Genomic DNA, 27,643 nt, shown 5'->3' on the forward strand with positions numbered 1-27,643 from the left:
TGGTAACACGACCAGGAAGTGACAACGCAGGCTCCTTGGCTTGGAAATGGAGAACAGCACCTTCTTCAGAGCCAGAGATGAGTACTGCCCCCAAAGCTGGAAATGAAAGGAGAAGTCTCTGCCTTTGTTTGTGTTTGCGTGTCTCGTTGTATTGTAAGAAGGCATTGAATGTCTACCGTATCTGTTTACACCGTAATCTGCTCTCATGGGGAGAAGAGCAGAATATAAATAAAGTGTTGTTATTATTATTATAATTATTATAATTAATGAAGTAATTGATTATCTGACTTATAAACAGTATAAACCTATCTGTCATAATATGAAACACACAAATCACACTAAGAATTACATGGTAGAATTAAACAGACCTTTACAAGCATATATCATATACAGTGATTTACTTGTGCACATGATTGAAGGAAACTCGTATGGCCTATTGGTTCAAAATGCCTCCTCTTCTTCCAAGGTGTTTTCTCACGACTGGTTTGAGGTTCATGCACAGGGCTTCACACAGAACTAAGACAAACCCCATTTCTTATATAGCTCTTGTGCTTCAGAAGTTCTTCATGCAGCTTCTGGCAATATTATATCAGAGTGAGGTAAACAGAATACAGTTGTACAGGTGCTTTATTTTCTCCTGTGAATGTTTCCAGTGCTTCACATCTTGGAAATTTAAAACATTCAGAAAGCACCGACTGAATATCAGTCTCCACATATTTTACAACACAATTCAACAACAAGGTTTACAACATCATCTATGAAACAGTGAAAATGGCATACACTTCTCCCACTATCTTCCTTTGTAAACAAGGTCTTCATGGAGGAAAGTCAATGGAATTGATACAGACCACGGTATTTAAAGCAGACAGATATAATTTTTCTTTACTTTTTAAATAAAGAACTATTTATAAATACACTCTCTGATTCTCTCAATATACATTTACAGACCTGATCAATTAAAAGCAATACTTACATTTCTCTTTTAAAAAAAGAAAATGTCAAGAGATATGGATAGCTAGGGGTTCTCCTATGCGCAGGGAGGAAGAAGCAAGCACAGGTTCACAAGAGAGCTGGGAGCATCACCGTTCTTCAACCTTTGCTGCTTGTACACCAACACGATGAGAGGGTGGGTCAGGGTCATAAACCATCTACTTGAATTCAAGCAAGTTGCAGTCTATCTTGTAGTACACATAGGGATAGTATTCCTGTTGACTCAGGTTTAAACCCGGAATGTCCATAGTTGCCTGTAAAGAGACGATTTTGTGAGAAATTAAATTACCATATTTCATTGCATAACTTTTTATCCCTTTTATTGATTGAAAAACGGAACCGCAACAATTATGAAAATCAATGATCCAGCATAATAAAAACTGCTCCATTTCTGTTTTTCTGTTTTTTAACTAACTTGGCTTGGAGGTGTTGAGATTCAACCCCACACTGCCCAAGTCTCAAGTCCTCAATGAGAAGCAGTTAGCTAAATGTATTGCCGAAGGACCTCACAACCTCTGAGGATGCCCTGCCATAGATGCAGGCAAAACATCAGGAGGGAATGCTTCTGGAACATGGTCATAAAGCACAAAAAAACTTAATACAACCCAGCAGTTAGTTAGTTTAGTATAGACCAGGTATGGGTAAACCCAGGCCTGGGGGCCAGATGCAGCCCCTTGCACTCTTTTCTCAGGCCCTTCTCTCTCATCATCCTATCCTTTCTTCCTCCTTCCCTTTCTTCCTTACCTCCCTCTTTCTCCTTCCATCCTACCCTTTGATCCTTTCATGCTTCCTTCTGTCCCTCTTTCCTCCCTCCTCCTTCCTTCCTTCCCTTTTGTCTTTCCTTCCTTCTGTTCCTCTTCCTTCCTTCCTTCCTTCCTTCCTTCCTTCCTTCCTTCCCTCCCTCCCTCCCTCCCTCCCTCCCTCCCTCCCTCTCTTTTGTCTTTCCTTCCTCCCTCTTTCTCCCTCCCTCCCTCCCTCCATTCCCTTCCATCCTTCTCTTTTTCCTTCCTCTTTTCCTTCTGGGAGTTGTTTAGCTGAGGGAAGAGAAAGTAGAGAGGGAACATGAGAACCAGGTTTCAAGATTTGAAAGTGTGTCTCATTGAAGAGGAGGGGAAAACTGACTTTCTGCTGCTCTAGAGACCAGGGCGCTAGGGAGAAATGGGTTCAAATGGCAGGGAAAAAGATTAGATTGAAAAGATTAGGAAGAACTTCCTGGAAAGTGGCATAGGCTGCCTCGGAGTGTGGTGGAGTCTCCTTCTCTGGAGGCTTTTCTGCAGAGGCTGTCTATCGGGTTTATTTTGATTGTGGCTTCTTGCATGGCAGGGGGGTCAGACTGGATGGCTCTTGGGGGTCTCTTCCAGCACTAGGATTCTAGGATTATATATCAGGAGTAGGCAATATGGGATCTAATTGATAGATTTTTTTTCTCTCCCATCCATCATCACCTGACCAAGACCAACCCTTTTGGGATCCAAAGGTTCCCTGTGTTTCCTTCACTTTTCCACCTCCGAAAGAGGATTCCCTCTACCTTCCTTCTCCAAAGACAAAGCAGTTCACAAACTCTGAAATGGAGTTCTTAGGAGAAAGGAAGAAAGAGCAAAGATTCAAACTTCAGAGGCTCCATTTCAGGTTTTTTAAACTGCCTTGCCTTCAGAGAAAGAATGAAGTAAAGGGAAATCAGCCCCAAACAGCTCTGCGACTATTATGTGAGAAACAGAAAAATACCCAATTTTGCCATCCAAAAATGGGGGTGCAACTATTATGCGATGAAATATAGTATTAGGCTTCTGAAAGCAAGTTAGCAACAGTCCCTATTTCATCCTCTTTTTTTTTTTTTGAACTGAAAGCAAAAAGTGCCACTTCCTGTTGTTAAAAAAGATTTCACTCTTGACCCTGAATCCATTGAAAGGGAGAAAAATACATGGTAAATGTTTTTGGTGATGACAGAATGGTGTGCAGCCTCCAACGATATCTTGAGAGGCTAAGGAAGCCCCCTAGCCCTCCTTCCACAGCTGCACACCCCTGAAATACACAAGCCAGGTACATCAATTCTGGTAAGAGTTAATCCAGTCCTGAGAGGAGTGAATCATTTTCCATTACTAACCGTATAATCAAAGCGGCGAATACTGCTTAATGCTTGGTGAACCATTTCAGATCTTTCACAGTGTGCCCCTGTACGACGTCATTTGTGTTTCAGCAGTGTGTGCAAGGACATTTGTTGGAACACAACATGAAACAACCTACGAATCCTGTTTCTACGTAACTACTACCCAGATCATCTCATGACCCATCCAATCAACACTGTCCCTTCCTGCTAGGCTGAAGACAGATTTCTTTTGTTTGGTTCAAGAGAAATCTAACCAAGGTCATGTTGCCAATGGATATGGAGTGACTCACATCAATGATTGCTGCCGCACTGCTGTCAAGGTGCTTGTACAAATCATAGAGAACCTCTCTCAGTTTCTTCATTGTTCTCTTGTTGGGTTGAAGAAGCATCGCCTGGAAGTTAACTGGCAACCCATACCTGAAGATCAGACAAAGAAGTTTTTTTAAAGATCTTATACGTATATCCAATGCCTCTTCCCTATCAAAGTCTAGCAAGAAAGGGAGTATTTTAAGTGAAAATAGGAATCTAGATTAAATATGTTTTAAATATCAATACAATAAATAACTATCAAAAGCTGTTAACAACACTTTTGCTTCACCACGCTCTATGCCTCTTGGAATTACAATAAGCAATTCCCATTTAATCAGGCAAAGTGAAAGGAATCCCCAGTGGCGCAGTGGGTTAAACCACTGAAGACTGAAGACCGACAGGTCGCAGGTTCGAATCTGGGGAGAGGCGGATGAGCTCCCTCTATCAGCTCCAGCTCCTCATGCGGGGACATGAGAGAAACCTCCCACAAGGATGATAAAAACCTCAAATCATCCGGGCGTCCCCTGGGCAACGTCCTTGCAGACGGCCAATTCTCTCACACCAGCAGCGACTTGCAGTTTCTCAAGTCGCTCCTGACATGACAAAAAAAAAGGCAAAGTGAAACACCCAGATGGAGCTGGACTGCAACCCTTGGCATTCCTCACCATTAGCTATGTGAGTTCATGCTGATGGGAGCTACAATTCAACATCATGAGGCCTGCACTTTGCTCATCCCTATTGTAAGGAATGCCACATCTGTGCTATCAGATCCTGGGAATGGAAGCTTTGGACAATGACTTTTGGAAACACAAACAGAACTTCAGCTTACTACAATACTTCAAATGCATAGCTATGTTAGTCTGGAATATAAATATTGAAAGAGATATTGCAGCACCTTCAGAGACTAATGGCAGATGTATCTGTGGAAGTAGACTTCATAGACGAAACCTTAATGTACCAACTTGGTTCTCTAAGTTAGTCTCTAAGGAAGTGGTTCTCAACCTGTGGGTCCCCAGATGTTTTGACCTACAACTCTAAGAAATCCCAACCAGTTTACCAGTTGTTAGGATTTCTGAGAGTTGAAGGCCAAAACATCTGGGAATCCATAAGGTGAGAACCACTGCTCCAAGGTGCTATAACAAAGGTGTCAAACCTGTGGCCCTCCAGGTGTTTGGGCCTCCAACTCCCAGAAGCCCTTGCCAGCTTGTCTGATTGCCCTGAAGTCTAAAATACTTGGAGGCCCACAAGATTGACACCCCTGTGCTATCAGATCCCTTTGCATACTGATTTCATACTTCTTGTAAAGCAGAGAGTCACCTGGAAATTACAAGACAGCCATACATACCACAATTCACAAATCAGTAATTGCTTACTCCAGTTTTCCTGAAACCAATGACAAATCTGACTTGGGTATCTATTAGTATGAATGGCATAGAAATATTATGCTTACAGCCTCACTGGGGGAAAGAGATATAATCCTGTATGTTTATCACAGGTGTTATGCTGGTTGGGGATTCTGAGAACTGTAGTCCAAAACAGGAACTTCTCCAAGATCTGCTCACAACACTTCTGTCAGTTCTTAAGCAACCATAATCCTTTTTACCTGAAGAATAGCTATTAATTCACACAGAACTACTCAGTTCTAAACACACTAAACCCAGACTTACATTAAATCACATCTGTTAAAGATGGGGAAACAGCGGTGGGAAGTATTTCTGATGTTAATGCATGCCAATATTTAAGAAACAAAGATAAAGGCTCTGTTTTTAGTCAGCAGTTTTTAGGGTTAGACTGTTTCAGGTGTGATATTGAATCATGGTTATGCATTTGGCTGGTTTCAAATGAATCATAGTAAAAGGCTAACCACTGTTTAAATGTTAAGACATCTTAAAAGGCAAGAAACATAACAGAGAAGTATCCATATTTTTTTCTTATGATCATACCAGAGGAAGGGAGAGTGTGCAAAGCACAGGTTCATTTTTGTAATGCTACATTCAAATACAGAACAAAATAATCCACTAATGTTGTTGTTGTTGTTTATTTGTTCAGTCATTTCTGCCTCTTCATGACCTCATGGACCAGCCCATGCCAGAGTTCCTTGTCGGCTGTTGCCACCCCCCCACTCCTTCGAGGTCAAGCCAGTCACTTCAAGGATACTATCCATCCATCTTGCCCTTGGTCAGCCTCTCTTCCTTCTTCCTTCCATTTTCCCCAGCATCATTCTCTTCTTTAAGCTTTCCTGTCTTCCCATGATGTGGTCAAAGTACTTCATCTTTGCCTCCAATATCCTTCCCTCCAGTGAGCAGCTCGGCATTATTTCCTGGAGTATGGACTGGTCTGATCTTTTCATGGTCCAAGGCATTTTCAGAATTTTCCTCCAACACCACAGTTCAAAAGCGTTTATCTTCCTTCACTCAGCCTTCCTAGTAATCCATCTCTCACATCCATAGGTTACTATGGGAAATACCATTGTTTTAACTATGTGGACCTTTGTTGCCAGTGTGATGTCTCTACTCTTCACTATTTTATCAAGATTGGTAATTGCTCTCCTTCCAAGAAGTAAACGTCTTTTGATTTCCTGGCCGCAGTCTGCATTTGCAGTAATCTTCGCACCTAGAAGTCTGTCACTGCCTCCACGTTTTCTCCCTCTATTTGCCAGTTATCAACCAGCTTGTTTGCCATCATCGTGGTTTTTTTTCATGTTTCACTGCAAACCAGATTTTGCATCTTCTTTTTTCACCTTGATTAGAAGGATCCTCAGCCCCTCCTCACTTTCAGCCATCAAAGTGGTGTCTTCTGCACATCTACGGTTGTTAATGTTTCTTTTAGCAATTTAAACTCCAGCCTTGCATTCATCAAGCCCTGCACATCGCATGATGTGTCCTGCATACAAGTTGAATAGGTTGGGGGAGAGTATACAACCCTGCCGTACGCCTTTCCCAATCTTGAACCAGTCTGTTGTTCCATGGTCAGTTCTTACTGTTGCTACTTGGTCCTTGTACAGATTCCTCAGGAGAGAGACAAGGTGGCTTGGTATGCCCATCCCACCAAGAGCTTGCCACAATTTATTATGATACACACAGTCAAAGGCTTTAGAATAGTTAATAAAACAGATGTTTTTCTGAAACTCCCTGCCTTTCTCCATTATCCAGCGGATATTGGCGATTTGGTCTCTCGTTTCCTCTGCTTTTTCTTTGGCTACATGATTCAAATCACATAGGGGGCCCCGGTGGTGCAGTGGGTTAAACCACTGAGCTGCCGAACTTGCTGTCCGAAAGATTGGTGGTTCAAATCTGGGGAGCGGGGTCAGCTTCTGCTGTTAGCCTCAACTTCTGCCAACCTAACAGTCCGAAAACATGCAAGTGTGAGTAGATCAACGGGTACCGCTCCTGCGGGAAGGTAACAGTGCTCCATGCAGTCATGCTGGCCATATGACCTTGGAGGTGTCTACAGACAACGCTGGCTCAGAAATGGAGATGAGCACCACTCCCCAGAGTCAGACACGACTAGACTTAATGTCAAGGGGAAATCTTTACCTATGTGATTCAAATACATGAATGCATGAATAAGAGTAATTACATTCTTCATTAAAATAGTCATTTAATTCAGAGAACCCTTGAACCATGAAGGCTGCATGAACTACTAAGATCACTCAGCTGAGTTGTTCTTGAGTAGAGAAAGCAAGCGATTGTATCTTATCAATGCAAAAAAAAAGGGGGGGGGAATTACCTCAGAACAGATTCGACAAAAACCCGTAGTGCTTTCACGTGAATCCATGCAATGAAAGCTTCACTGAAGTTAACTTTCAGCCATCGAACTAGAGGTCCCTGTGGTTGGACAGAAAAAGCAGTCAGTCATTTTTTTCTTCATCATCCACATCAAGAAAGGAAAACAAAAGGCTCTAAAATGCTGGTGTAAGTGCCTGACAATGAACTCACAAACTGCTTCTTTTTATCAGTAGAGAGCCTGTTCATTTCTTCTTTGTCTGCCTTCATCTCTTCTTCATTATATTGAAAGTCGCGGACCATAAACCTGTAGCAGGAGAGGAACAGAAACTCTAGGTCGCCATGGAACTACTATTCAACAGCAAAACAAATGGAGAACCACTTACTTGTTTTCCCTTGCTTTGTGCCTGAACTCATCCACTGCCTTCCTGAACAAAGTGATATTACAGAGGTAACTGTCCTGATCCTCAGAAAGAATGCTGCAATGAAAGAGATGACAAAAAGAGAATTGACATAAAGAACAGTGACCTGGAATTCAATACTAGCAGGATCAGTGTAGTGACTTGGGCGCTTTTGCGCTGCTAAAAGAATATATTGCAAGGCTTAGAAACATCATACGTCTATTACAGAGACATAATTGCAGTTCCCACGTTCCATTCTTAACAGGAGATACTTGGGTCACATTTCACACTGAAAGCTTTGACTACCACAGTAAAAGCTAGCACACAAAATGAATGAGGATAATTTAAATGTTCTCCAAAAATGACACTATGTTCACCTCCATTTGTTACTTCAAAAGAGCTTTTGTAGCTTCAGTTATTTCTGCTTAAAGAATGAAAAGAACTGTATCTCAGGGTACATCTACAGTCTAGATTTAATGCTGTTTGACCCCACTTTTAATGCTTTGGCTCCATGACATGTAATCATGGGGGTTGTAGTTTGGTGAGGCACCAGCAGCCCTTAGCCAAGAATGCTAAAGACTTTGTAAAGCTACAACTCTGATGATTCTTTATTAGGATTGAGCCATGGCAGATAAAAGTAGTGTCAAACTACATTAATTCTACAGTGTAGATGCAGCTAGTTTGAATGGCAGTCATCCTGTCCTGCCCTCAAAAGAATCATAGAGAATTCTAAGACTTGAGTTGCTATGAGTTTTCCGGGCTCTCCTGATGTTCCACCCACATCTGTAGCAGACATCGTTAGAGGTTGTGAGGTCTGCTGGAAACTGGGCTAGTGGGGTTTATATATCTGTAGAATGTCCAGGGTGGGAGAAAGAACTGTTGTCTGTTGGAAGCAAGTATGAATGTTGCAATTGTCCTGCTTGATTAGCACTGAGAAAATGCTTTTGGAACATGGCCATACAGCCCAGAAAACTCACAGCAATCCAGTGATTCCAGCCATGAAAACCTTCAGCAACACATTCTATTGTAGAGCAACACGCTCTACAATAGAGGATTGCTATCTGCCTTCTACTTATCATTCCAGCTAAGACCATGACCTCCTGGAAGACATAAGATGTTTCTTTAAGCAACATTCTTAACATTCACATTAAGTACCTATGTTGACACCATTATGTTGAGTCACATGTTATTCATCTATGTGCACCTAGTTGACTACATATTAATATGATCACTCCATACTCCAAATAAAAAGGGACAATTAAATTACACATTAGTTGTTTTCAAAATGTGGATATGTTATATTCTACTTATATCATCCAAATTTTAAAAAGACGTACTCTTGCAGGACTAAAAAATGAAACAGGTGGATAAAAACAAGAGAAAATGAAAACAAACACTGCCACTTCTTATGACGGTAATTTCTTTTGGGATGTGGAGAGATTTTAATCTTCCATCAGCTCAAGAAAAAAGAAAAACGTTTGTATTTTTGCCACCCACATCCCTAGTTATGTTGGGAAGAAAATAAAAAGTTAAGTGTTTGAATTACTTGGTCACGAGTGTGTCTAACCACATTAAGGACAATATATGCTCTTGAAAGTGTTAATGATCACAAAGCTTTTTTGTGAATGTGTAAGAAACAGGAAATAAGTGCACAGCAGTGGCCATTGAAGACTGCCTCATTTAAGATAAGTTCTAATATTTCTTTCTCTGTTTGCACAGGAAAGTAGTCTACAAATTAGCCTTTTAGAAAACATAGGAGAAAAGTGCTGCAAAACATACCCCTAAGGACTAGTTATAATATCAAGTGGAAGCATGCTGTAGGAACTATGTGGTCGCCCTGTAGATTTCTGAGGCAGAACTACTATGGTTTCAGTAGATCAGTGGGAGTATGTTGTGATTTGAAAATGGTACTGTAAGTGCTATGTTTTATATGCAATTGATATGCAAGTTAAAATGGAAATTGTTTTCCCCCAGGGAAATATTGTGAAAAATGGAAGTGTTTATCTGAAAGAATATATTTATTGCAAATACATCTTTGGATGCCCAACATACATCCAAATTGCATCACAAATACCATTAAAGGTTAAAGAGAAAATAAAAAGGGGGAAAACCTTGGTATATGTAGAAAAAAGAACGGATTAATAATGTAGAAACATTCCCATCCAAATTCCCTCAGAAACGAGGTGGGCACAGCAACTGCATTGTCTGTATCTTTAAACACATGGTGTTTCAACCACATTTTTTCAGCCTCATAGGAGTCATTTTCTCCCCAATGTATTTGTCCCACTTGATTTACATGGATGTTGTCTTTGTTTGCTTAAGCGTTACACAATCACACCGGAACTGAAGAACTTAAAAAAAAAAAAGATGACAGAAGTTCCAACAGACCTCACTACCTCTGAGGATGCTTGCCATAGATGCAGGCGAAACGTCAGGAGAAATGCCTCTAGAACAGTGGTTCTCAACCTGGGGTCCCCAGATGTTTTTGGCCTACAACTCCCAGAAATCCCAGCCAGTTTACCAGCTGTTAGGACTTCTGGGAGTTATTATTATTATTATTATTATTATTAACTTTATTTGTACCCCGCTAGCATCTCCCGAAGGACTCGATGCGGCTTACACAGGCCGAAGCCTCAAATACAATACAATAGAAAACATAACACAACAATAAACAAAGCAAATCAAACAGTTAAGCAAAATAACCACAATGACAATACATCAAGACACTATTAAAACTGGTTCGGCCAGCGCAATGGGGTACAGGGTTAAAAGTGCTGAGATGGCAGGAGGAACGTAAGATTAAAAGTGCGGTGTGCAGCAACAATAGTTGTGCTAAAGTGCATCTAGGACTTGGGATGGGGGATTCCTAATCTGCGAAGGCACATCGGAACAGCCAAGTTTTTAGGTTCCTTCTGAAAACTGCTAGAGTAGGGGCCTGACGAAGCTCTTTTGGAAGGGCATTCCAAAGTCGGGGGGCCGCCACAGAGAAGGCCCTGTCCCGTGTCCCCACCAAGCGCGCTTGCGACGTAGGTGGGATCACGAGCAGGGCCTCCCCAGATGACCGGAGTGAGCGTGTGGGTTCGTAGATGGAGATGCGGTCACGCAGGTAGGGTGGTCCCAAACCGTTCAGGGCTTTGTAGGTGAGCACCTGCACCTTGAATTGGGCTCGGAAAATAAATGGCAGCCAGTGGAGCTCCTTGAACAGGAGGGTTGACCTCTCCTGATAATGAGCTCCAGTTAGCATCCTAGCTGCTGCCCGCTGGACCAATTGAAGTTTCCGAGTCGTCTTCAAGGGCAGCCCCACGTAGAGCGCATTGCAGTAATCCATTCTAGAGGTGACCAAGGCGTGGACCACCCCGGCCAGATCAGCCTTCACGAGGTATGGTCGCAGTTGGCGCACAAGTCTCAATTGTGCAAAGGCCCTCCCGGATACTGCCGACACCTGAGCCTCAAGTGTGAGCGAAGAATCCAGGAGGACACCCAAACTGCGGACCTGTGGCTTCAGGGGGAGTGTAACCCCGTCCAACACAGGTTGCCATCCTATACCCCGGTCCGGTTTACGATCGACCAGGAGGACCTCTGTCTTGTCGGGATTGATCTTCAGCTTGCTCTTCCTCATCAAGATCGACACAGCGGCCAGGCACTCGTCCAGCACCCGAGAAGCCTCCTTGGAATTAGGTGGAAAAGAGTAGTAGAGTTGCGCGTCATCCGCATAAAGATGGCACCCAACTCCAAAACTCCGGATGACCTCTCCCAGCGGTTTCATGTAGATGTTGAAAAGCATGGGCGACAGAATGGAGCCTTGCGGGACCCCACAGGTCAAAGGCCAGGGGTCCGAGCAGGCGTCTCCCAGCTTCACCATCTGGGTCCGTCCCTCCAGGAAGGACCGGAGCCACGACAAAACCGTGCCCCCAAGGCCCATCCCAGAGAGACGACCCAGAAGGATACCATGATCGATGGTATCGAAAGCCGCTGAGATGTCCAGGAGAACCAGCAGGGTCACACTCCCCCTGTCCAGCTCTCTGCGGAGGTCATCCACCAAGGCAACCAAGGCTGTCTCGGTACCATGACCAGGCCTGAAGCCAGACTGTGACCGATCTAGGTAGTTGGTATCGTCTAGGAAGCTCTGGAGCTGCGAGGCGACCACCCGCTCCAGCACCTTACCCAAGAAAGGGAGGTTGGAGACTGGCCTGTAGTTATTCAACACCGTGGAGTCAAGGGAAGCCTTTTTGAGGAGTGGACGAACCACAGCCTGTTTCAGACCAGATGGAAAAATCCCTTGCTCCAACGATGCATTGATAATCAATACAAACCAGTCAACCAACCCCTCCCTGGCTGATTTAATGAGCCAAGATGGGCATGGGTCTAGAGGTGAGGTGGTCGCCCTCACAGCCCCAAGAACCTCCTCTACGGTTTCAGGGAGAACAAGCCTAAAAGAATCCCACAAAATTGGGCAAGCAGATGCCTCCGTCACCTCTCCTGGCACTGCGATGGAATTGGAGTCGAGCTCAAGGCGTATCTGAGCGACTTTACCTGCAAAATGGTGTGCGAAATCGCGACACCGAGCTGCTGGGTCATCAGTGAGCTCCTCCACCACAGGTGGGTGGAGGAGTTCCCCCACGACCCGAAACAGCTCCGACGGTCTATTTGCTGCAGACGCTATACGAGTGGTCGTGAATGATTTCCTGGCCACCCGTATAGCCACGGAGTATGCCTTAAGAGAGGCTTTAGCCCGTGCTCGATCAGACACGACCCGAGATTTCCTCCATTTGCGCTCTAGCCCCCTTCTCGTATGCTTCATCACAGTCAGCTCCCCGGTGAACCAGGGAGATGGCCTGTCACGACGCAACGAGATGGGGCGTTCGGGTGCGATCACATCTAACGCCCTGGACATCTCCCCATTATAGAGAGTCACCAAGGCGTCGATGGAATCGCCAGGCTCCAAGGCAGGAAGAACCCCAAGGTTCCTCAGGAATCCATCCGGATCCATCAGTCTCCTGGGGCGGACCATTTTAATCTGTCCTCCACCCCTGCGGAGGTTAAGAGTCGCAGCAAGTCTAAAGGTGATCAGATAATGATCAGACCATGACACCGGAAGGATGTTTTGATCTTCCACTCTAATCATTTCGTTGTCCGCCACGAAAACAAGGTCAAGAGTATGTCCAGCTTGATGAGTGGGACCAGATATTATTTGTGACAGTCCTATGGTCGTCATGGTGGCCATAAAGTCCTGAGCTGCACCAGATAGGGTGGTCTCGGCGTGGATGTTAAAGTCTCCCAGCACCACCAGGCGCTGGGAGACCAATGCCGAATTAGAGACCACCTCCGCTAGCTCAGACAGGGAAACTACTGGGTCGCGGGGTGGGCGGTACACCAGCAGAAACCCCACACTGTCACAGCACCCCACTTTCAAGTGGACGCACTCAAACCCAGAAGCCTGCGGGACAGCGCATCTGATCACGGCGATGGATTGCCGAAAGACTACTGCGACCCCTCCTCCCCGCCCCCCTTGTCTGGCCTGCTGATGCACTCCGAAACCTGGTGGACACAACTGAGTGAGATTTACTCCCCCCAGCTCGTCCAGCCAGGTCTCGGTGATGCATGCCAGATCCGCCCTCTCATCCAGGATCAAGTCCTGGATGGCTGCGGTCTTGCCATTAACGGATCTGGCATTAATCAGCAGGACCTTAAGACCAAGGGGGCTGCCCTGGAGCCTACCACTACCTACCTTCTCCAGGGTCGCAAGAACTCTGTTGCGCTTCTCCCTGGGATATCGGTGACCCACTATTCTCCTCCCCCACACGACTTGAATGGCACCCCCTTCTTCCGGAACACTCCCCCCCTTACATGGCCGAGATCTGTAACTAGTCAGCTCTCAGAGGACGAGGTCGGGCTGGGAAATAATCTCCCTTGGGTGTTAGGTAGAGATGTTTCTGATGATGAGGTAGATAATGAAACATCAAGGGAGCTGAGTGGACTGAATAAGGGAAGTGTTCTTGAGCGAAGGAGTGTGGCTGGTTGGGTTGAAGGCAAAAAACATCTGGGGACCCCAGGTTGAGAACCACTGCTCTAGAACATCGCCCTATCGCCCGAAAAAACCACAAGAACCTAGTGATTCCAGCCATGAAAGCCTTCGACAATACAATGACAAAAGTTGCTTGCTGATATTTTGCTAGCATTAAAATCACAATCCTTTCTAACCTTGCTCATGGTGAAAAAAATGAACTGATATTTGGGAAACTGCCTCTTTGTGTCCAACACATTTTTCCCCTATGTATGTCTAAGCAAGAATGAGGTTTCTTTCTGCTACTATCTGGTAGCCGCCAGAAACATGACACCTGAAATACTGGTGCTTATGTCTCCATTTAAAAAAACAGTCAGAAGGTGGTGCCATTTAATCTCAGATTAAATTTAAATCAAACTACGAAGCTACTTAAACTACATGAAGAACTTTGTTACCGTAAGAGGTGTTCAACAGTGGAATGGACTGGCCTTGGAGAGTAGAGGCCTTTCCTTCTTTGGAAGATTTTTAAAAGAAGCTGGATGAGCATTTTTCAGGACTGCTTTAGCTGTGTATTGCTGCTTGTTGGACTAGAAGGCCCCTGTGGTCTCTTCCAATTCTATGATTTTAAATCAGCTCTCCTCGCTCTTACTATCCCTTCTTGTTTGGGGTGAATTATTATTTTATTTATTCAGGGTCAAAAGCATTGCATAAATAAACAAGGATAGAACTGAATAAAATACAGGGAGCACAAGTGGCTAAATGATTTTAGGCCAAAAACGGGCAGCAACAACCACACTGTTTGTAGCTTTAAACAATTCTTCCTCTGCATGAGGCAGGGCATTGTGGGCAAGCATACAGATGCGGAGTTGTCTGTTCTGCTCCACAGTCCCACAAGGTGGAGGAGTCTTCTAGCTAGTGCCATTTTGCCAGGTTGTCTTTTGATCTGCCCTCTCCACTTCAGAGTCCATTCAGAGACTTCCAAGTTTCCCATTCTTAGTTTGCTCCTGGAGGCAGACCCTTGTGGGGGGCCATCCAGTTGGGATTTCCTGGTTTAGCTGCCCAAAAGGAAACTCTTGCTGTTGCTGGGGGAACATTAAGAGGAGTGGTGTTTCTCATGAAGCTTTTCCTTGAGTCTACTGGGAGGAGGCTGATAGCCATGCAGTGGATGGCATTCACAGTGCTTGACCTTATTTCTCTCCGAATTCATTACCAACATGGAGAAAAGCTAGAGGGCAAGGAAAGGCCTTTTTTAGTTTGGGGCATGAGTTCCCACTCAGATCTTGAGAGCTATTTATGGTGGATTTTGAATATAAAACATCTCAAATTCTAGGAAAAATCAACTCAGAGCCTCAAAATTAATACAACAATAGTGAAGACAGATAAAAAGCTGTGGAAACTCCTGCAGTCAAGCCAAATCTTCCAGGATAAAAGGGAAATGCTTCTAATAAATAATCTTAAAGGCCACAAGGAGGAGCTAAGAGAATGTGTATTTTTAAGTGTATTGAACCATAAACTGCAAAAAAGAGTATTGCCTCATCTGTTGTCTACTAGGTGTAGGAAAGAACCGATTCTCTTCATAAAAAAACAACAACTCAAGACTCTGCTGATTGTGAGTAGTGCAGGTAGAAATACAAGTTAACTTTCAGGCACTTGAGAACAAAAGCGGAAAAGAGAAATGAGACAATGTGGGAGATCAATGGCTTGCAAACTCCTGGAATACAAAAGATGATTTATTTATTTATTTGCTTTATTTCTATACCGCATTTTTCAGCCCAAACAGGCGACTCAATGCGGTTTACAAGGTACAAATGATCATAACAGTGTCAGTGCAATTAAAAACACAACAAATGTGACAACAGGATCAACAACACCGATCCACTACAATTAACAAACAACATGAAACAAACATAGCGCCTCAATGAAATCAGATCCGAACTCATAATCCTTGTGCCATTCCTATGTTCCATTTACCGTCTTCCTATGTTCGGTTGCACTGTTTAACCAAACGCTTGTTCATAAAGCCAGGTCTTGACCTTTCTCCGAAACGCCAGCAACGATGGTACCTGTCTGATGTCTACCGGTAAGGCATTCCATAGCCGAGGGGCCATCACTGAGAAGGCCGTCTCTCGTCCCCGCCAAGCGCGCCTGCGATGCAGGCGGGACCGAGAGCAGGGCCTCCCCAGACGATCTTAATGTTCTAGTCGGTTCATAGGTGGAGATGCGTTCGGAGAGGTAAGTGGGGCCAGAACCGTTTAGGGCTTTATAGGCTAAAGCCAGCACCTTGAATTGTGCCCGGTAGCAGATTGGCAGCCAGTGGAGCTGGCTCAACAGAGGAGTGGTACGCTCCCTGAGTGTCGCTCCCGTTAGCAACCTGGCTGCCGAGCGCTGGACCATCTGAAGCTTCCGGGCAGTCTTCAAGGGCAACCCCACGTAGAGCGCGTTGCAGTAATCAATACGGGATGTAACCAGAGCGTGGACTACCGTGGCCAAGTCAGGCTTCCCAAGGTACGGGCGCAACTGGCGCACAAGTTTTAATTGTGCAAATGCTCCCCTGGAAACCGCCGAAACTTGGGGTTCCAAGCTTAGCGAAGAGTCCAGGCCTCTTTGCCTGATTGCCTCTTTCCTTCTCTCTTCAGGGTCTGCTTGAAAAAGAACAACTCAGTAGTAACCTGTTAGATGAATAAGCAGGAGACTGAAACTGGCTTCTCATCCTGTTAATGGGATACAATTCCATTCAATGTGTTGTCGAAGGCTTTCATGGCTGGAATCACTGGGTTGCTGTGAGTTTTCCGGGCTGAATGGCCATGTTTCAGAAGCATTCTCTTTTGACGTTTCACCCACATCTATGGCAGGCATCCTCAGAGGTTGAGAGGTAACCTCACAAACTCTGAGGATGCCTGCCATAGATGTGAGCAAAACGTCAGGAGAGAATGCTTCTGGAACATGGCCATACAGATTAGAAAACTCACAGCAACCCACTTCCTTTCACTTTATAAAAATCCTTCTCACAGGCAAACATGAAGACATCACACAGTCTGGACCACAGGATAACTTCCAAGTAGAGAAAGGGGATTTTTTAAAAAAAATTCAGAAAGTTTAAGGGAGAAATTAGAGAAGGGGAGTTTAAACAGAATGAACTGATTCCAAAGCCAGGCATAAGAAGCAATGTAGGGACTCTAAAAGAATCAAGTTTTTCGAGAGGGAAAAAGAAGACATTTAAAGCATTAGATCAGACAAGGGCAAACTTTGGCCCTCCAGGTGTTTTGGACTTCAACTCCCAGAAATCCCAGCCAGCTTATGAGCTGGCTGGGATTTCTGGGAGTTGAATTCCAAAATGCCTGGAGGACTGAAGTTTGCCCATGCCCGCAATAGTTAAACCAGGTCCCCAAAACCCATTTTCTCCATTTCAATGGAAAGAAATAACAAAACAAAACTTACTTGCTGGATCGTGGGACTATCATATCAGTCAAAGTTTCATACTGCTTCATCCAATCATTAAAATTTAACCTAAAAAATGAAGAAAAGGTTATACTTTAGTGAGCACTCCAAATATATTTATGTCTGCCCAACTTCCTTTTCAGGTATTGAATGGCATGCTGCAGCTGATAGTTCTCTAGCAAGTCTTTGCTCTTCACATGGTTTTCAGGTGCAAAAGAACCTAATGTGAAAATTGAGGGTTTTAAAAGGCCCGTCAGCGTGTACAAAATATTGCGTACAGCACACAACCATTTCAGTTTCACAAGGCTTAAAATAAAAGAAATATGGGGGAATGTTTTTGAACAGTTGAATACATCCTTTCTTTTTTTACAAATAAGGAAACACCACAAATACTGAGACAATCGAGGTTAACTTAGGATTTCATAATGAAGCACACTCCGAACTCATTTTTAAAGTATCTTATTTTAAAAAATGGAGCCCCCAGTGGTGCAGTGGGTTACACTTCTGAGCTGCTGAACTTGCTGACCAAAAGGTTGGCTGTTCGAACCCAGGGAGTGGGGTGAGCTCCCGCAGTTAGCCCCAGCTTCTGCCAACCTAGCAGTTCAAAAACATGTAAGTAGATCAATAGGTATCACTTCTGCAGGAAGCTAACAGCACTGACCACATGACCTTGGAGGTGTCTATGGATACCGCCGGCTCTTGGGCTTTGAAACGGAAATGAGTACCACCCCCAGAGTCGGATATGACTAGACTTAATGTCAAGGGGAAACCTTTACCCTTTACTATTAAAAAAATACAGTTTTGGACTTCTAATTTTTTTAAAGTTTACCTTTCCCATTAAAAATAGGAAATATAATTCACTCTAGAAACTTTATACTCAACACACCAAAAGAGAAGTTTGCATGGTTTGAAAAGCCTGAAACATATTTAACTAGTTTATTATAAAACATGGCAATTCTGTTTTTTCCCCCTGACATCTTTGAAGTCAGACACATTTTTGCATCTCCAAGAATGACTCACTCTAAATGGAAAATTGAGAAGAGAAAACAAACATAGATGAACTCTTCTCCTCAGGCCTACAGACAACATTTTAAGTGCTCTATGTATGTGTGTTTATGATTCCAAAATAAATAGAACCTGAAAACAAATCCAAAACAAGAAAGCTTTTGGATAGGAAAGGTATTTTGAATGTGTAAACCTTATCATACATTCAAGTGGCTGCAAAAGCAAATTAAACTTGAACTCTTACTACAAGTCAAAATGACTAAAATGGGACTGTAGGACTTTGGTCATACCTTGAGATGGCATGGTCTAACAGAAAAGACAATAATGCTCAGTAAACTGACAATGTTGTTAACAAGGTATATTAGAAGTCTCCAATGCATAGGATTACTGTAAGTTGACGCTGATTCGATGGCAGCCAACAACAACAAAAACCATTATATTCTGTTCCCTAGTTATTACAATCCTAACCCTTTGGGCAGAATGGTATAGACATTTAGATTTATAACTGGAGTGAAAACCTCCAGAGGTTATCGGATTATAACTACTGTAATCCCTAAGCAGCACCGGAAAGATCAAACATAACAGTTCACTCCCAACTAGGGATCATATATTCCCCCTTTCTCTGAGCTGGAGAATGTTCTATATAATTACAGATGAAGTTAAACTCAAAGGCTTCTTATTTCAGTCCTACTTTGACATCTTACTAATTTTAAAAAGTTATTTTCATAAGAATGGGTGTAGAAGCGGATTCCAGCTTTTTAAAATGTTACAAAGAGCCATTGGTATTCTTTTAGGTTATAAGTTAAATCTCCAGCTCATCCCCTGTTTGGATATTAGCCAGCACATCAACGACTTAAATCAAGAGAGACACTCGCTGGAACACCTCAGCAAGTGAGAGTCCAAAAGTGGCAGGCTCAAACCCAGAACCTCAATCAATGGCTGATACCAAATGAGAGACTCCCCCCTGGGCACACAGAAAACTGGCCGACTTGGAAGGCGCTGAACAGACTGCGCTTTGGCACCGCGAGATGCAGAGCCAACCTTAAGAAATGGGGCTACGGACCATCTGCTGTGATGCACCCTGAGCCCTGCCACATGCACAATGGAGGACCTCCTTGCGGCAACACCAGAGGCACTCCAAGTGGCCAGATACTGGTCAAAGGACATTTAATCAACTACCAAGCTTGCAAACCTTGTTTTTTTTGTCTGTTTGTTTGTTTTGTTAAAAATGCAATACAACTGTTTGGCTTGCTCCTGACACAATAAATAAATAAGTTAAATCTTCAACATAGTAAAGGGTAAAGGTTTCCCCTGACATTAAAGTCCAGTCGTGTCCAACTCTGGGAGGTGGTGCTCATCTCTATTTCTAAGCTGAGAAGCCGGTGTTTTCCGTAGACACCTCCTAGGTCATGTGGCCAGCATGACTGCATGGAGCACCATTACTTTCTCACTGAAGCAGTACCTACTGATCTACTCACATTTGCATGTTTTCGAACTGCTAGGTTGGCAGAAGCTGGGGCTAACAGTGGGAGCTCACCCTGCTCCCTGGATTCAAATCTATGACCTTTTGGTCAGCAAGTTCAGCAATTCAGTGGTGTAACCTGCTTCGTCACCAATTGTGACATTAAAATGCTCTGTGGTTTATTATGACTATGAATGCTCTACTAGACTGAATGATAAAATATGGAAAACAAAAGCAAAGAAAATAAAACTTGAGTATTCAGAAGTGAATTGTTGACTTAGTTTGTTAATTTACAAATAAATACATGAAATAGAGCAAAACAATAACATCCTTAAAGTAGTGATGAGAGGTGAGGGAAAATCTAGCCTTGGGAAGATTTTTCTTAACTGATTTCATTTTAAGATGGCAGATTTTGCTAATGTTGTGACATGTTAATTTCAATAAACAGCTCAATGGAATCATTCTCCTTCTAATCAGAATATTCTTGCTTCCATTTAACTTTCTTTCATACTTTTAGAAAGGAAGGCTGACTTACTTTGGTACAACCACTAACAATGTAATCAAATATTCAGAATCCAACACGAAGTCGTCTTTCTTCACAATTTCAGCTAGACTCCTTGTTAGCAAACTCCCCCTGTCAAAGCATAAGCAGATCAGAAAGTGAGGCTACAATCCTACTCTTTAGTTTGTGTGAATAATGTGACTGAATACCAGATATTAACATGTCTGTAATCTTCCTGAAGGAACTGATACATACAATCTGTGGCAGCGATTAGTTTTCAAGAACGCAACAGTGATATAAATACAAGTTTGTATTTTTTTAAGCCCTTGAGCTCAACAAATGCTCAATTTAAAGGAAAATAGGGGAAGCATGTCAAGTCTAAATAACTCCACACTTAAAGTTACAAGGACAGTGTTACAGTACACAGCCTGATTCTTTATGTACCCTATATACTCGAATATAAGCCTACCCGAATATAAGCCGAGGCACCTAATTTCAACATAAAAATAGATACCAATACAATTACATTAACTTCTGGTTGCTTCCACCTGACATCCGCCGGGAAGTAGCAGCCAATAGTGAAAGAACCAAGGCAGAGACATCTCCAACTCATCCCTTGTTTGGGCATCAGCCAGCACGCCAATGACTTAAATCAATAAATAGTTTTCTAAGATCTACAGAGACACTCACTGAAACACCTCAGCAAGCGGGAGTCCAAAAGTGGCAGGCTCAAACCCAGAACCTTAATCAGGCAACCGAACAGTTGTATTAAATTTTTGACAGAACAAACAAACAAACATACAAAAGACACAGAGTTTGCAAGCTTGGTAGTTGATTAAATGTCCTTTGACCAGTAAGAGACTCCCCCTTAGGCACACAGAAAAAACTGGGCGACTTGGAAGGCGCTGAACAGACTTCACTCTGGCACCACAAGATGCAGAGCCAACCCTAAGAAGTGGGGCTACAAAGTGGAATCCACGACATGAGAGTGTGGAGAAGAGCACACTACAGACCACCTGCTGCAATGCAACCTGAGCCCTACTACATGCACAATGGAGGACCTTCTTGCGGCAACACCAGAAGCACTCAAAGTGGCCAGATACTGGTCAAAGGACATTTAATCAACTACCAAGCTTGCAAACTCTGTGTCTTTTGTATGTATGTTTGTTTGTTTGTTCTGTCAAAAATTTAATACAACTGTTCGGTTGGCTGACACGATAAATAAATAAAATAAAATACATTAGCTGAGGCATCAGTAGGTTAAACATTTTTAAATATTTACATAAATCTTTAAGATAAAGCTGTCCAACTCTGATTAAACCATTATTTTAACCTTCTTCAATGTAAATGTGTTTACGTATCCTTCCAATAATAATAAAGAGAGTAAAATAATAAATGTAATAATAATAATAATAGAGTAAAATAAGGTAAATGTAATAACAGTAATAGAGTAAAATAATAAATGTAATAAAATAATAATGATATCACAAATAAAATAATATATAACTTTGACTTGATTATAAGCTATGAGGGGCTTTTTCAGCCTAAGAAAGGATTGAAACACCCGGCTTATCCTCAAGGATATATGGTAAATGTCAAATTTAAAGACAGCCTCCTGGCTGGGAGGAGGCTGTGTCTGTGTGTAGACCAAGCTGCAGAGAGTGAGGTCAAACATGAATGGAAATAAAGGTGCTCAAATCATCTTTGGACACAGTTGTCCGGATCTTTACCTTACTTCCACCCAAAATGAGTATGTATGATTAAATCCAAATTCGGGTTCTTGTATGGCAAAATATTTATTTCAAAAATCATACTGAAATCAAATCAATGATAATGCCTTATAGAACTTCAAAACAACTCACGCATTCTTTCTTTCCAAGTTCTGAAGGTTGCCTTTCAAACTATTGTACGCCGAAGCCCTTGCCTTTAGATCGTTGTCAATCTGAGTCACTCCCTTTAAAAAACAAAATTCAAAAACAAAAACAGTGTTGAGAATTTGAAAAGTACTGCTAAACAGGAGTATACATATAATAGCTATACTTATTTTTAAAAGGAGACATATGGAAATGAGATAAAACACGCAGACTAGTAGATTAGATCTTTCTTACTCATCCAAGGTTTTGAAAGCCAAGGACTCTACCTTATTAAAACTGTGTTTGGGGAGTCTGTAATTAGAGTAGGCATTACTGTGCCCTGGAGCATTCTTTAGTCTCTACAGAAAACTATTCTCAGAATCAACAAACAAGTTCCATTTGTGGTTTATGTGACCCAAGCTGAATTTATTCATCATGAAGGCGATTATTTGTTACATTGATTCATAGGCAACCTTTCTGGATAAAAATACTAGAAAGGCAGGTCTCCATTTTGCAACGAAGCTGGCTTGTTGCATTCAAGTGAAGGATAATGCCTATTACCAGTCTTGAAGAAAAATTCAACTAACTAACATGGAATGGAAGGAGGCTCTATCTAATTCTTCCCAGGCGGCACAGTGGGTCAAACTGCTGAGCTGCTGAACTTGCTGACCAAAAGCTTGGTGGTTTGAATCCAGGGAGTAAAGTGAACTCCCGTTGTAAGCCCCAGCTTCAATCCCCAATGCTGGCTGGTGGATTCTGAGACTTACATGCAAAAAAGTGACTTTTTAAAGCTCCAACAGATTAAAAAAACCAACAAGCAGCAAGCAGTTGTGACCACTCAGGGAAATCCGTAACTGTACTAGCCTCAGATGGCATTTTACTTTGGTGTTATGTTCCCTACCAAGCTATTTAACTTAGTCTCTTCCCACAGCACAATGGTACCCTTGATTAATGGTGATAATTTATTTAGGCCGTTAATCCACCATCTGAGGAAGGTCACTCTCCTCCAGGGGAAAGCTGGTGCCAGACATCCTGTATCAGAAGGGATAGTCTTACACTCTTCTAATGATGAGCAGACTGTCCCAATCTCCTCTGCAGCTCTACTACATGGATAGGCAATTACAACAGGTTTCAAAGTCTGTTTTCTGCTACTGATCCCCTCCAAAGATTCATTTGCTCTATCCTTGAAACAACAGCTTTTGAATTCTGCTTTGGGATCCAGCTGATTTAATCCAAATCTTCTTATGTACAGTTTTAAATCTTCTCAAGATGTTTCATCTACTTTTAAACTTGTGTTGTCGAAGGCTTTCATGGCCAAAATCACTGGGTTGCTGTGAATTTTTCGGGCTGTATGGCCATGTTCCAGAAGCATTCTCTCCTGACATTTCACTCACATCTATGGCAGGCATCCTCAGAGGTTATGAGGTATACTGGAAACTAGACAAGGGAGGTTTATATTTCTATTGAAGGTCCAGGATGGGAAAAAGAACTCTTGTCTGTTGAAGGCAAGTGTGAATGTTGCAACTGATCACCTTGATTAGCACTGAATGTCCTTGCAGCTTCAAAGCTTGGGTGCTTCCTGCCTGGGGGAATCCTTTGTTGGGGGGTGTTAGCTGGCCCCAATTGTATCATGTCTGGAATTCTCTTGTTTTCAGAGTGTTGCTCTTTCTTTATTTACTGTCCTGATTTTAGGGTTTTTAAGATGGTGACTCCTTGAACAAAAAACCTCCAAGTAACCCTAATCAACAGCCTGCTTAGGTCTTGCAAACTCATTGCCCTTTGGGCCCCGCCTATCTTCGCGATCACATCTCCCTCTTTAAGATCTTCTGGGGAGGCCCTCCTTTCGCTCCCACCACCATCACAAGAATGGTTGGTGGGGACAAGAGAGATGGCCTTCTCTTTGGTTCCCCCCACTCCCCCGGAACGCCCTTCCTGGAGAAATAAGACAGGCCCCATCCCACCCCTCTTTTCATAAGAGCCTGAAGACCTGGTGGTTTAAACAAACTTTTGAGAATGACTAGTTCTAGCTCTGCCCCAGATATTGTAGAAACTGGCCATATCTTTTTCTACCAGTTACCCAGGTCACTTTCTTCTTCTATTAGGCCCTGGAAATGTGCAGCCATAGACTCTACCTAATTTCCTGGGCCCTCTAAAATCGCACTAACCCGCCGGCCTTTTAAACTGCCTTGAACAGGCAGGATTATTTTAAATATATGTGCTATTGTGGTTTTTAATGCTTAAATGTACAGTAATGTTAATTTTATGTTCATGCTGTTCTCTTTGTATGTATTGATTATGTCACTTGGAAACCGCTCTGAGTCCTTTTGGGGAGATAAAGCAGTATATAAATAAAGGTTTTTTTGTTGTTGTTGCCCTGGCTTCCAGGTAAGCTGGTCCTGATTGACACCTCCCAACAAAGGATTCCCCCAGGCTGTAAACAGTCAGACCTTGAAGCTGAAAGGCTATTCAATGCTAATCAAGGTGGCCAATTGCAACACTCACACCTACCTCAAACAAACAAAAGTTCTTTCTCCCACTTTGAACATTGCACAGATATATAAACCCTAACTGCCTAGTTTCCAGCTGACCTCTCAACCACTGAGGATGCTGCCATAAGATGCAGGCGAAACATCACAAAAGAATGCTTCTGGAACATGGCCATACAGCCTGGAAAACTCACAACAACGCAGTGATTCAGACCATGAAAGCCTTCGACAACAAATCAATCAATCAATAAGATATCCATTGTCTGTGACCAGCACCTAGAGCTGGGAACTTGATGAACCTAATTGGTAATTCACAAGTATATGCAGCACAATGCCGTACCTATCAAGCATTGCTGGCGGGCCAACATTTTTCAGCTGAAGTCTAAAAGGATGGATTCTCTTGTAAGATGGTGAGGAAACTAAAATGCTTAGGCGCATGGCCAGAAAAAAGAAACCCCACAGCTGCCAAATACAACAGAACCTGAATGGCTGCCAGTTTAATTTTTCCTGTGGATGAAGAAGACAGACACAGAGAGCTGGGAAGGGGAAGATTTAGTGTGGGATAAGATCTGATAATTATGCACTTTTCTTAAAATTGAGCAAACTTTTACAAACATTGAGCAACAATTCTATCTTTCCTACTACTTTGGCTGGGGTGTTCCAAAAGGTTTTTTTTCACACAACCCTCTCATTCAAGGGCCTTACGTAATCACCCAATTAAAACTGTTATGACACTTCAATGCTTCCCCTCTTCTTCTCTCTTTCATCCACTGGAATAAGAATGAAGAAATCTGTCCGGAACCTGACTGAAACCAAAGCAAGTCAACTGGAATGACGCTGGGATGGGGAATTTACATTCTTAGGGCTGAATGTGGCAAGCAAATCTTATTTTTCCATCCCTTTTCTGGCAAAACAAATGAACTGCCAAGAGCAGCCATTCATCTTGTAAATGGGCTACAGGAGACTATTGCACTGTTTAAAAATAGTGTTTCTTTCTTTTTCAAATGTAGTGGACTTTCAACCACTACTTTCTTCTTTTTCTGGCATTTTTGATAGTTCCTGGAGGACCCCTTGGAGAGAAATTTAGCCCACAGACCTACTGAAATGAACACATTAAAATTTATCTGCCATCTTTATCTTGGCAAACAGCTTTTTGTATTTGTATTTATTTTATGTATGTGTTAATTTACTGCTTGATATGTTTTAGATTTCACTGTTAGCATTGAATTTTTGCTGTTAGCTGGTCTGAGTCCCTCTACAGAGGTAGAGAAGACCGGGATAAAAAAGTTTTAAATAAATAATAATAATTTTTTATGTCAGTCTGAATCAATTTCTCTGCATATTTGTGACCAGTGCCAATTCTGCAGCTTCATATACAAATACTTCCCCATAACATGCAAGGCTAATAAGAGGTTACTTTGTGACACAGGCCTTGAGATGTGTTGTTTTTCATTCTCAGAAGACAATGTTTAATTTCCTAAAAATGTCAGCTTAAGCCACAGATTTTTGCACCACAAATCTCTTCGATAGTGTTTAATTTCAGAACCTTATCTCATTATTCTTTTTTTAAGGGTAATCAAGTTTATGAATTCAAATAAATTAATAGAGATCAATCTATGCATTCAGGTTCCAAAATTATTTCTGACAAAAAACACCCCTCTAGAATCAGAAATGTAACAAGGTACTGATTACAGAAAGCTTGTGTTGGAGGAAGCAACCATCTCAAACCTCCTCTGTATGATGTTTGTCTGTTTTTAATAATGTGTCATTTTATAACCTGACGTATATGTCTTATTTGATTTTTAGTTTCCTTATCTCTATAAGGCAACCGAGTGGTACTGCTGTCTGTATCGCATCTAAGACTCTTGCACTCTCGCACTTTACAACTGTCTAACGGGTGCGGCTGAAACGCCCCCACCACCGGTAGCTATTATCATCCATGTGGCCCCCCACTCCCCTGTTAATACTATCTCTGTTATTAGTAGTTAGCGGAAAGGCCAGGGGGGGAGGTGGGCTGGAGCCCAATGGGACCGAGAGGAGGGAGGAAGGAGAGAAAGGATGTTGGCAGGATCCAACAAAGCATACAGCTGATGAAGCAGGAATCAAGTCCCTGATATTAGATCGCGGCATGGAGGGAGGGAGGAGTTCCACTAGCCGTGGGGCCCCCATAGAGGTCGTGGTGGGAAGGAGGAGATGCGGAAGAAGGAGACCTCGAATTCGGCCTAATTCGGACCGCCTATCTAAATTAATAACTCCCAACCGGTCTCCTAAGGTAAATTGGTGTAGCCAGGTGAGCGGGCCCTCGGGATTGAAGGTGGTGCTGCTGAACGCCAGATCTGTCAACGGAAAAACGACCTGGATCCAGGACCTAATCCTGGAGGAGCGGGCAGATCTGGCGTGCATTACGGAGACCTGGTTGGATGAAGCTGGAGGGGTAAACCTGACCCATCTTTGTCCTCCAGGCTTCTCCGTACAGCACCAACCTAGATCCGGAGGACGGGGAGGCGGGGTCGCAGTGATCTATAGAGATTCCATCCATCTGACCAGGAGCCCCATCCCGCAGACCACAAATTTTGAATGCGTCCACCTGACGGTGGGTGACCGGGACAGAATAGGGATTCTGTTAGTGTACCGTCCACCTCGCTGCACTACAGTCTCCCTGCCTGAGCTAGCGGGGGTGGTCTCGAGCCTGGTGTTGGAGTCCCAACGGCTTCTTGTGCTGGGGGACTTCAACATCCATGCCGAGGCGGCCCCCACAGGAGCGGCTCAGGACTTCATGTCTGCCATGGCAACCATGGGGCTGTCCCAACAAATAACTGGCCCCACCCACTGTGCTGGACACACATTGGACTTGGTTTTCTGTCAGGGATGGGAGCAGGGTGGCGGTGTGGAGGAGTTGTCCATCTCTCCGTTGCCGTGGACTGACCACTTCCTGATCAGATTTAGACTCACTGCGCCCCCCAACCTCCGCAAAGGTGGAGGACCCATTAAGTTGGTCCGCCCCAGGAGGCTTATGGATCCGAATGGATTCCTGACGGCTCTTGGGGATTTTCCCGCCACCTCGGCAGGTGATCATGTCGAGGCCTTGGTCGCTCTCTGGAATGGGGAGATGGCCAGGGCAATTGACACGATCGCTCCGGAACGTCCCCTCTCAAGTAACCGAGCTAAACCATCTCCTTGGTTCACTGAGGAGTTGGCAGCGATGAAGCGAAGGAAGAGGGAACTAGAGAGCGTGTGGCGCTCAGACCCAAGCGAGCCAAACCGAGCACGGTTCGTGTCCTTTTTGAGGGCATACGCCGTGGCAATAAAAGCCGCAAAGAAGACTTTCTTTGCGGCTACTATTGCGTCTGCAAAAAACCGT

General features: G+C 43.3%; 1 protein-coding gene across 1 annotated transcript in view; it reads right to left on the minus strand.

Annotated features, from left to right (window-relative positions):
* Positions 1-609: 609 nt before the first annotated feature.
* ATP6V1C1 (ATPase H+ transporting V1 subunit C1) overlaps positions 610-27,643 on the minus strand; it is a 37,138-nt gene continuing 10,104 nt past the window's right edge. Inside the window, exons 6-13 of the mRNA XM_060775694.2 lie at positions 21,806-21,897; positions 19,977-20,075; positions 16,975-17,043; positions 7,518-7,610; positions 7,345-7,438; positions 7,136-7,233; positions 3,388-3,514; positions 610-1,244 (exon numbers count right to left, since the gene is read on the minus strand). Coding sequence (XP_060631677.2) covers positions 1,149-1,244; positions 3,388-3,514; positions 7,136-7,233; positions 7,345-7,438; positions 7,518-7,610; positions 16,975-17,043; positions 19,977-20,075; positions 21,806-21,897 — 768 coding nt within the window. The 3' untranslated portion in view covers positions 610-1,148. The remainder of the gene's footprint in view (positions 1,245-3,387; positions 3,515-7,135; positions 7,234-7,344; positions 7,439-7,517; positions 7,611-16,974; positions 17,044-19,976; positions 20,076-21,805; positions 21,898-27,643) is intronic.

This window comes from Anolis sagrei, chromosome 4 (genome assembly GCF_037176765.1).
Source record: "Anolis sagrei isolate rAnoSag1 chromosome 4, rAnoSag1.mat, whole genome shotgun sequence".
NCBI classification, from domain to species: domain Eukaryota; kingdom Metazoa; phylum Chordata; class Lepidosauria; order Squamata; family Dactyloidae; genus Anolis; species Anolis sagrei.